This window comes from Alligator mississippiensis, chromosome 15 (assembly GCF_030867095.1).
Source record: "Alligator mississippiensis isolate rAllMis1 chromosome 15, rAllMis1, whole genome shotgun sequence".
Classification (NCBI taxonomy): domain Eukaryota; kingdom Metazoa; phylum Chordata; order Crocodylia; family Alligatoridae; genus Alligator; species Alligator mississippiensis.
The window spans coordinates 21,781,159-21,793,545 of record NC_081838.1 but is presented as its reverse complement, the minus strand read 5'-3'; the positions used below and the strand labels follow the sequence as shown (position 1 = coordinate 21,793,545).

At 52.8% G+C, this 12,387-nt stretch overlaps 1 protein-coding gene across 3 annotated transcripts in view; it reads left to right on the top strand.

Annotated features, from left to right (window-relative positions):
- The window catches only part of LOC132245689 (NACHT, LRR and PYD domains-containing protein 12-like), a 70,751-nt gene that overhangs the window by 42,918 nt on the left and 15,446 nt on the right, over positions 1-12,387 (top strand). For all 3 annotated transcript variants that reach the window (XM_059718362.1, XM_059718361.1, XM_059718363.1), the window contains 2 exons: positions 2,262-2,435; positions 10,121-10,294. In XM_059718362.1, coding sequence (XP_059574345.1) covers positions 2,262-2,435; positions 10,121-10,294 — 348 coding nt within the window. The remainder of the gene's footprint in view (positions 1-2,261; positions 2,436-10,120; positions 10,295-12,387) is intronic.

Genomic DNA, 12,387 nt, shown 5'->3' with positions numbered 1-12,387 from the left:
GTCCTGGTGTTTGGACAGTGGAATAGGGCGGCTGACTGAAGACGCCTGGGGCTGTGCTTGTGGGTCTCTGCTGGGTGTGGGGAGCATACAATTAGTAGTGAGATCCAGGACGCAGTTAAGGAAATCCAGCATGGGGTGCACTATGCACACACACCCCCGTGCCTCTTCACACCCACACATGAATGCTACCCTGTGTCTCCTCACACACAACCCTGGTCCTCTGCACACACACACACCTCTGGGCCTCTTTATACGCACACACATACTTGTGTGCACACATCCCTGTGCCTGCTCACTCTCACACACACACAACTGTGTGTTTCCTCACACATACGCAACTAGGGGCATTCCCACACACACACAAGCACACACACTTATCCGTGCCTCCTCATGTACCTACCCACACAGGCAACACCCCCCCCGCCGTTCCTCCTTGAATACACATGCACACAGCTGATGCATGTGAGTGCCTCCTGTGTCACAACTGTGCCTCCTCACAGCCAAACACCCACTGTGCCTCCTTGAGTACCTGTGCACACAGCCCAGTGCCTCCTCCCTCACACACACATGCAAAGACACACCCCAGTCCTGCATCTTGTGCACACATGCACACACACTCACATACTTGCAGTACTGTGCCTCTTCATACACAAACGTATATACATGGACACTCCCCTGTGCCTACTCATACACATATACACACACCAGTGTGCCTCCTGGAACTTGCGCAGACACACATACACACACACAAACACACACTTCTTTGCCTCTTTATACACACACAAATAAATGCATGTTCACACACCCTGTGCCTTCTCACACTCACACACACAAACCCATGTGTCTCCTCACCCCTCCATGTTCCTCTTCTCACACAAACACACACACACATATACACATATACCCTGTTCCTCCTCACATACACATGAGAAAGCCTGGTGCCTAGTCCCAAACACACACACGACACACCTGTTTGCCTCCTCTCTCTCTCTCTCACACACACACACATCTGCACACACCCCTCTTCGTACAAACACACATGCATGCAAGTACACTCCTCCTGTGCCTTTTAACACTCACACACCCCATGTGCCTCCTCACACACACATAACTATGTGCCACCTCAAACAGACACACACACCTCTGTGCCTCTTCTTACACAGACATATAATGCATGCACACACTCCCTGTCCCTGCTCACACTCATACAGGCACAACCATGTGCATCCTCACACACACGGACACCCATGTGCATCCTCACACACTTACACACACACTCAACTGTGCCTCCTTACAGCCACACACCCACTGTGCCTCCTTGAGTACCTGTGCACACAGCCCAGTGCCTCCTCCCTCACACACACATGCAAAGACACACCTCAGTCCTGCATCTTGTTCACACATGCACAGACACTCACATACTTGCAGTACTGTGCCTCTTCATACACAAATATATATGTATGGACACTCCCCTGTGTCTACTCGTACACATATACACACACCAGTGTGCCTCCTGGAACTTGCGCAGACACACATACACACACACAGAAACACACACTTCTTTGCCTCTTCATACACACACAAATAAATGCATGCACACACACCCTGTGCCTTCTCACTTTCACACACACAAATCCATGTGTCTCCTCACCCCCCCATGTTCCTCCTCTCACACAAACACACACACACACACAAATACATATATACCCTGTGCCTCCTCACATACACATGAAAAAGCTTGGTGCCTACTCCCAAACACACACATGACACACCTGTTTGCCTCCTCTCTCTCTCTCACACACACACACACATCTGCACACACCCCTCTTCATACACACACACATGCATGCAAGTACACTCCCCCTGTGCCTTTTAACACTTACACACCCCATGTGCCTCCTCACACACACATAATTATGTGCCACCTCAAACAGACACACACACCTCTGTGCCTCTTCTTACACAGACATATACATGCATGCACACACTTTGTCCCTGCTCACTCATACAGACACAATCACATGCCGCCTCTTGTGCTCACACATCCTGTGTGCCTCCTCTCTCTCTCTCTCTCACACACACACACACACACACACACACACACACACACACGGTTTCAAAGGTGAACTGTGGACCTCTCTGCCTGGTCCTTCATGTTCATGTCCTTCAGGAGAGGCAGGTGCGGGGGCTGCCTGGCACAGCTTCTGCCATGGCCTTGTTCATGCCCTGCTCACTCTGCTCCGTGCTTCTCTCTCCTCCAGGTTTCAGCATTGCAATCTCACACCCGCCTGCTGTGGGGATCTCGCCGCTGCTCTCAGCACCAGCCCCAGCCTGACGGAGCTGGACATGCGTGATAACTCTGGTCTGGGGGCTGGCGGCGTGCGGCTGCTGTGCGAGGGACTGAGACATCCCAGCTGCAAGGTGCAGACACTGTGGTAAGGAGCATGGCGCTTCCTGCGGGCACTCGCTAGGGTCTCTCTGGGAACGCTCAACACGGTGAGGTGTCTTCGTCCTGATGTAGGGACAGTGGAATAGGGCTGCTGGCTGGAGACGCCTGGGGCTGTGCCTGTGGGTCTCTGCTGGGTGTGGGGAGCATACAAGTTTTAGTGAAATCCAGGACGCAGTTGAGGAAATCCAGGATGGGGTGCACTATGCACATGCATGCACACACACACATGTGCGCGCACACAGCCCTGTGCCTTTTCACACACACACGTGAATGCTACCTCTGTGCCTCTTTATATGCAAACACATACATGCATGCACACACCCCTGTGTCTGCTCACACTCACACACCTGTATGCCTCCTCACACATACACAACCATGGGCATCCTCACACACACACAAGCACACACCCTTATTCGTGTTCATCACGTATCCACCCACAAAGGCAAACACCCCGCCCCCACCATTCCTCCTTGAATACAAGTGCACACAGCCCAGTCCCTCCTGTTTCACACACATAGACACACCCCACTGCTGCGTTTCGTACTCACACCCACACACAGACACACGTCTCTGCCTTTTCAAGAACACACACATAAATGGACGCACACACCCCCTCTCCCTGCTTATACTCACACACACACACCCCCATGTGCCTACACAAACGCACACACCCATATGCCTCCTCTCTCACATGCACACACGCCTGCTGCCTACACACACACAACACACCCCAGTGCCTCTGCTCTCTCTCTCTCTCTCTCAGACACAGACACACACACATCCACATACACCCCTCTTCATACACACACATTCATGAATGCACACACACCCCGTGCCTCCTCACACTCACACACACAAACCCATGTGCCTCTTCACACACAAACACACCCGTGTGCCTCCTTTCATACAAACACAAACTTACAGAAACACATGCACACCCTCTGCCTCCACACAGACACACACGGATACACCCCTGTGCCACCTCACACACACCTGTGTGCCTGTTTATATGCACACACACACATACATGCACACAGACACACCCTTGTGCTTCCTCACACACACACACACACACACACACACACACACTCACAGACCCCCCGTGCCTCCTCACATACACAGAAACATGCCAGTGCTCATCTGTGACACACAGCTATGCACACCTGCTTACACTCCTGACAACACATACACACACAACACATCCTTGTGCTTCTCTCTCTCTCACACACACACATGAATCTTGGCACAAACACATGGATGCAACCCTGTGCCTCCTCACACACCCTGGTTTTCCTCACACATACACATACACACACACCTCTTCATGCCTCTTTATAAACACACACATTCATGCACGCACACACCTCTGTGCCTGCACACACACACACACACACTCATACATACATGCACCCCCTTGTGCCTCCTTACACTCACACACACAAACCCATGTGCATCCTCACACACACATGCACAACCATGTGCATCTTTACACACATACACACAGCCTCACCTGTGCCTCCTCACACCCACACTCACTGAGCCTCCTTCTATACACGTGCAAACAGCCCAGTGCCTCCTCCCTCATACACACATGCACAGAAACACCTGCCCTGCATCTTGTGCACACACACATGCACACACACATCTTTCCTCTTCATACACACACATATATGCATGCACCCTCCCCCTTTGCCTGCTTGTACTCACATACACACCCGTGTGCCTCCACAAACTTGCACAGACACACACACACACACACACACTTCTTTGCCTCTTCATACACACACAAATAAATGCATGCACACATACCCTGTGCCTTCTTACACTCACACATACAAACCCATGTGCCTCCTCACCCCATGTTCCTCCTCTCACACAAATACACACACACACTTACCCTGTGCCTCCTCACATACACACGACTCACCTGTTTGCCTCCTCTCTCTCTCACACATATCTACACACACCCCTCTTCATACACACTGTGGCGGGCCAGTAGAGGGTGCTCCTGTGTCAAGCCGCCCACCTCCCTGCCCCGACCACCTTCCAGGCTCTGAGTGCCTCCCTGGGGTGCCTCCCGTCCGGCCGACCCCTTCCCTGGAGCACACCCGCTAGCCTGGGGTTCCTGCTGCCGCCATCCAAGGCTCTGGACTCAATCCTGGCTCTGCGCGCCTTGGAGAACACAGGCCTGATTGTCCAATGGGTCCTAGACCCAATACAGGCACTTGGGGCACTTCCCAAGTCAGGGGCTGATTAGAAAAAGTCTCCCTTAGTCCACAGACCTAAGGGGCCTCCTTGGCATAATTTAGACCCACCCCTCAATAAGCCTCCCACACCGGTCACAAGGAGAACTTTATTGATTACAGGGGTAGGGCGGAAACAGGGTAAAAGGTAGAGCAGTATCAGAGGAATATCAGAGGAATCCCATAGAGCAAACCCGTGTGGCTGATGGTAGCCTTTTAAACATGCATCTGAGTTACTGAAGCTAAATATCTAGCCTGATACTAGATAGCTTACTCACATGCATCGTCCAGAGGTGGTTGGAGTTCCCTCTGGAGGCAGGGCACTCTTGGAGCATGCGGTGATGAGGAGAGAGCCAGGTTCAGATTCACCTGGATGACCACATGGCTAATGACTGCTTCCTGGCCTGGGCCCTTAAATAACCTCTCTGACCTCAGCAGCCCGGTCCAATCGAAGCTGCCAATACTGGCCACAAGCCAACCGATCTCCCAAGCATCCCTGGCTATCTGGGCCCGGGCAGGGCCGGGCTTTTCCCCCCTGCCCAGGTGACCAGTGCTGAGATCCCCGCCCTGAGGGATTCAACACCAGCCTCTCACGCTGGCAGAGACAGGTCTCTGGAGAGGGGCACCGATGCTGGCATTTCTGCCACACACACACACATGCATGCATGTACACTCCCCCTGTGCCTTCTAACACTCACACACACCCATGTGCCTCCTCACCCACACATAACTCCTCACTTACCCACCCACACAAGCAAACACACCCACAAACACATCCTGTGCCTCCTTGAATACACATGCACACAGGCCACATGTAGGAGTGCCTCCTGTGTGACACACACAGATACATCCTAATGCTGCTTTTTGCGTTCACACGCATACACAGAGACACACATCTCTGCCTCTTCTAGCACACACATACACGTGCACACACACACACCCTGTCCCTGCTCATACTCACACACATACCTCCATATGCCTACACACACACACATACAGCCCGCTGCCTACACACACACACGACACACCCCTCTGCCTCCCCTCTCTCTCTCTCACAGACACACACACATCCACACACACCCCTCTTCATACACACACATACATGAATGCACAGACACCCTGTGCCTCAACACACACAAAAACACCCCTGTGTCTCCTCACACAAATACAAACATACAGAAAAACACACACACCCTATACCTCCACACACACACACACACACACACACACACACACCCCTCTTTGCCTGTTTACACGCACACATACATGCATGCAGATACACCCTTGTGCCTCCTCACACACACACACACACACACACACACACACACACCATGTGCCTCTTCACATATAAAGAAACAGACCAGTGCTCATCTTACACACACACACACAGCCCGTTGCCTCCTGACAAACACACACATGCAACATCCTTGTGCCTCTCTCTCTCGCTCTCTCTCTCACCCCCCCACCCCGTGTGCCTCTTGACACACACACAGATGTAAACCTGTGCCTCCTAACACACACACACACACATCCCTGTGCCTCCTAACATACATACACACATCCCTGTGCCTCCTCACACACACACACCCTGTGCCTCCACACACACACACACACACACTTACCTACAAACACACACCATGTGCCTCTTCACATATAAAGAAACAGACCAGTGCTCATCTTACACACACACACACAGCCCGTTGCCTCCTGACAAACACACACACGCAACATCCTTGTGCCTCTCTCTCTCGCTCTCTCTCTCACCCCCCCACCCCGTGTGCCTCTTGACACACACACAGATGTAAACCTGTGCCTCCTAACACACACACACACACACATCCCTGTGCCTCCTAACATACATACACACATCCCTGTGCCTCCTCACACACACACACCCTGTGCCTCCTCACATACACACGCACACAGCCTGGTGCCTCCTCTTTCACACACACAGACACATGCAGACACACCCCAGTACCTCATCTCATGCTTGTACACACGCACAGTCACACACTCATCCATATATATACACACATACATATAGGCACACATCTGTGTCTGCTTACACTTGCACACCCCCCGTGTGCCTCACCACACACACACAACTATTTGTGTCCTCACATACACACACACACTCACCTGTGCCTCCTCACTTACCCCATCCCACAAACACCCATCACCTCCAAGAATACACATGCACACAGCCCAATGCCTCCTCTCTCACACACAGTCACACCCCGGTGCCGCATCTCGTGCTCACACATATTCACACAAAGCACAGACTTCTGTGCCTGTTCATACACACACACATACATGCATGCACCCCCCGCTGTTCCTGCTCGTACTTATACACACACACCTGTGTGCCCCCTCACACACACACACATAAACACACCCGCTCCTGTGCCTCCTCACATACACACAAACACACTACACACCACAGTGCCTCCTCTCTCTCTCTCTCCCTCTCTCTCTCTCTGTCTCACACACACACATCCAGACACACCCCTCCTCACACACACACACACACATACATGCACGCATACAACCCTGTGCCCCCTCATGTACACACAGACACACATACACCATGTGTCTCCTCACATACACTTGCAGAGACAGCCTGCTGCCTCCTCTCTCACACAGACACACCCCAGTGCTTCATCTTGCACACACAAGTATACACACACAACACACCATAGTTCCTCCTTTCTCACATACACATGCATGCACCCTTGTGCCTACACACACACACAGATACACACAACTCTGTACCTCTTCATACACACACACATGCAATCACACCTGCACGGTGACTGCTTACACTCACACAGCCCTGTGCCTCCTCACACACGTATAGCCATATGCCTCCTTCATCTCGCGTACACACATCCCTCTGTGCCTCTGCCCACAAGCACTCACACATATGCATGCACCTCTGTGCCTCCTTTCACACACACCCGTGCGTCCTCTCACACACACGCACACACACATGTACCTGTGTGCCTCCTTATACACACACACCCCCCAGTGCCTCCTCTCTCTCACCCACACATCCACACACACCCCCCTCTTCATACACACACATGCATGCACATACACACCCCTTGTGTCTCCTCACACACACATAACTATGTGCCACCTCACACACACATGCACCCCTCTGTGCCTCTTTATATACACTCATACATGAATGCATACATTCCCTGTGCCTCCTCACACACACACACAAACCCATGTGTGTCATCACAGACATACACAACCATGTGCATCCTCAGACACATACACACACACTCACCTTTGCTTCCTCACACATTCACCTCCACTGTGACTCCTTGTATACATGTGCACACAACCCAGTGCCTCCTCCCTAACACACACACATGCACAGACACATCCCAGTCCTGCATCTTGCACACACGTGCACACACACACTTCTGTGCCTCCTCATACACACACAAATACATGCACGCACACACTCCCTGTGCCCTCACACTCACACGCAAACCCATGTGCCTCCTTACACACCCCATGTTCCTCCTCTCACACAAACATACACACAAACACCCCCTGTGCCTCCACAAACACACACTCGCAGACCCTCCACCCGCCCCATACTTCCTCACATACACACACACAGAGCCCAGTGCCTTCCCACACACACAGAACCATGCCAGTGCTGGTCTCGCGCACACAAAAACACACACAGCCCCTTGCCTCCTCACAAACACACACACATAACACACCCTTCTCCCTCCTCTCTCTCACGCACACAGAAGCACCACCCTTGTGTGGCTCTTGACACACACACATGGATGCAGACCTGTGCCTCCTCACCTCTCCCCAAACTTCCTCACACACCTGCACACACACACACAAACACACACCTCTTTGCCTCTTCATATATGCATGCATGCATGCACACCCCCTGTGACTGCTTACACGCACTCAGACACACACACCTGTGTGTCTCTTCACACACACACACACACACACACACACACACACACTCACCTGGGCCTCCTCACACCCACACATACCCTGTGCATCCTCGAATACATATGCCTCCTCCATTACACACACATACACGCACAATCAGGCTCCAGTGCTGTGACTCATGCTCACATGCACACACACGTGCACACATACACACACATACATGCACACACCTCTGCTGTGCCTGCTCATACTCACATACACACACACAGCCCTGTGCTCCTCACATACACTCACAGACACGCACACATATGCACACACTTGGTGCCTCCTCTCTCACACAGACACACCCAAGTGCCTCATCTCGTACACACAAACATACACACACAACACACTGTAGTGCCTCCTCTGTCACACACACACACACATGCACACACCCTTGTGCCTCCACAGAAACACACACACACAGAGCACACAGCCCGGTGCCTAGACAGACACACCACACACCCCAGTACCTCCCCTCTCTCTCTCCCAGACACACAAACACGCATCCACACATACCCCTCTTCATACACACACATAAATGAATGCACACACACCCTCTGCCTCCTCACACTCACATACATGCATGCATACACCACCTGTGTCTCCTTACACTCGCACACACAAACCCACACACCCAGTGTGCCTCCTCGAAAACACGTGCACACAGCCCAGTGCCCCTCCCTCACACACACATGCACAGACACACCACAGTCCTGCATCTTGTGAACACACACACACATGCACACACATGTGCACACTTCTGTGCCTCTTCATACACACACATTTATGCATGAACCCTCCCCCTGTGCCTCCTCATACTCACATACACACCCGTGTGCCTCCTCAAACTTGCGCAGACACACAGATACACACACTTCTTTGCCTCTTCATACACACACAAATAAATCCTTGCACACACACCCTGTGCCTTCTCACACACACAAACCCATGTGCCTCCTCACCCCCCCCCCCATGTTCCTCCTCTCACAAAAACACACACATACCCTGTGCCTCCTCACATACACACAAAAAAGCCCGGTGCCTACTCCCAAACACACACACACGACACACCTGTTTGCCTCCTCTCTCTCTCTCTCTCTCTCACACACGCATCTACACACACCCCTCTTCATACACAGACACATGCATGCATGCACACACTCCCTGTGCTTGCTCAGACTCACACAGACACATCCATGTGCCGCCTCATGCACACACACACACACACACACACCCCGTGTGCCTTCTCTCTCTCACACACACACACACACACACACACACAGAGCCCTTTGAAAGGTCCAAGTTTCAAAGGTGAATCGTGGACCTTTCTGCCTGGTCCTTCATGTTCATGTCCTTCAGGAGAGGCAGGTGCGGGGGCTGCCTGGCACAGCTTCTGCCATGGCCTCGTTCGTGCCCTGCTCACTCTGCTCCGTGCTTCTCTCTCCTCCAGGTTGCAGCGTTGCAATCTCACACCCGCCTGCTGTGGGGATCTCGCCGCTGCTCTCAGCACCAGCCCCAGCCTGACGGAGCTGCACCTGGGTGGTAACCGTGATCTGGGGGCTGGCGGCGTGCGGTTGCTGTGCAAGGGACTGAGACATCCCAGCTGCAAGTTGCAGACACTGCGGTAAGTGGTGTCGTCGGGAAGGCTTTGGCTTTCATGACCACAGCCTGCTCTTTGGCGAGAGAGGCAGCGAGCTGCTGGGAAGAGATGGTCTCCACCTCTCTCCCCTAGGGAGGAGGATCTTCTCAGCCAGACTGGCTGACCTGCTCCACTGGGCTTTAAACTAAGCCTGTTGGGGGACGGGGGGACTACCGCCACTGCTGGCCCGCTGAGCAACCCTTGCAAAGCCAGCGGGTCAAGGCACTTAAGGGAGCCCACCCCTGCCCCAGCCCTGGTAAAATCTGTGGGCAAGGAAGCAGCCCCCCAGGGGGCACTTGCCTGCCTGTACACTAATGCCAGGAGCTTGGGCAATAAGCAGGAGGAGCTCATCCTCCTGCTCAATGCAAATAATTATGATGTCATAGAGATAACAGAGACCTGGTGGGACTCCACCCATGACTGGACCACGGGGATAGATGGCTATACCCTGTACAGGAGTGATCGTGTAGAGAAAAGGGGCGGGGGTGTAGCTCTCTATGTTAAGGAAAGCTATACGTCCCTGCAAGCCGATATTGGCGACCAGGGTGGACGGCTGGAGACCCTCTGGGTTAAAATCCGTGGGGAACACGGCACAGGGGACACAACGGTGGGAGTCCACTACAGACCTCCCACCCAAAGTCCTGAGCTTGACCAGGAGTTTGCCCAGGAACTGGCTGAGGCCGCTTGCTCCAGGACCATGGTTGTCATGCGTGACTTCAGTTACCCGGACATCTCGTGGGAGGATCGTTCAGCAAAATCTGAGCGGTCGCAAAGCTTCCTCTCGTGCGTGGATGACCTCTACCTGACTCAAGAAGTCTATGGGCCAACGAGAGGCAAAGCGCTGCTCGACATGGTACTGGCTACTGGGGATGACCTAGTCGGCGACCTAGTGATCGATGGGAAGCTGGGTGACAGTGACCACGAGCTGATCACCTTCACCATCCGCCGAAAAGCTGGCAAGTCAGTCAGCAACACGGAAGTCCTTGACTTCAGGAAAGCTGACTTTGACAGACTCAGGAGGCTTGTCAGGGAGGCCCTAAGGGACCACAACCCCAAGGAGAGTGGAGTTCAAGAAGAGTGGTTGCTCCTCATGGAAGCGATCCTCAATGCACAAGCTAAGGCTATTCCATGTCGGAGGAAAGGCAGCAAGAGGGCACAGCAGCCCCCCTGGCTCTCCAGGGACCTTGCAGACCTCCTGAGGCTAAAAAGAAAGGCCTCCAAAGGATGGAGGATGGGAGTCACCTCCAAGGAGGATTATTCTGCACTAGTCCGGTCTTGCAGGGAGCATACCAGGAAAGCCAAGTCTGCAACTGAACTCCAACTAGCTTCGAGCATCAAGGACAATAAAAAGTCCTTTTTCAGATATGTGGGGAGCTGGAGGAAAAGCAAGGGCAACATTGGACCCCTGCTGAACCAGATGGGACAACTGACAACTGACGCCCAGGAAAAAGCCAACCTATTAAATGGGTACTTTCCGTCGGTCTTTCATCAGTCCCATGGGACGCCCATGCCCGCTACGGGACAGGGAGGTCCGGTTGAAGTTGATCCCCTGCCCTCCATTAATGCTGACCTCGTGAAGGAACATCTTGAGAAGCTGGATACCTTCAAGTCAGCCGGCCCTGACAATCTTCACCCCAGGGTACTCAAGGAGCTGGCGAGCATCATAGCCCAGCCTCTAGCGCGGATCTTTGAAAACTCTTGGCGCTCTGGTGTAGTGCCCGAAGACTGGAAGAAGGCCAATGTGGTGCCTATCTTCAAGAAAGGGAGGAAAGTGGATCCGGCTAACTCTAGGCCCATCAGCCTGACTTCTATCCCGGGGAAGATCTTAGAAAAGTTTATTAAGGAGGCCATCCTTAATGGACAGGCTGACGCCAACATCTTAAGGGATAGCCAGCATGGGTTTGTTGCGGGTAGGTCTTGCTTGACCTATCTCATTTCCTTCTGTGACCAAGTGACCTATCACCTGGACAAGGGAGAAGAGATTGATGTCATATATCTTGACTTCAAAAAAGCCTTCGATCTGGTATCCCATGATCACGTCTTGGTGAAACTGGCCAATTGTTGCCTTGGGTCCACCA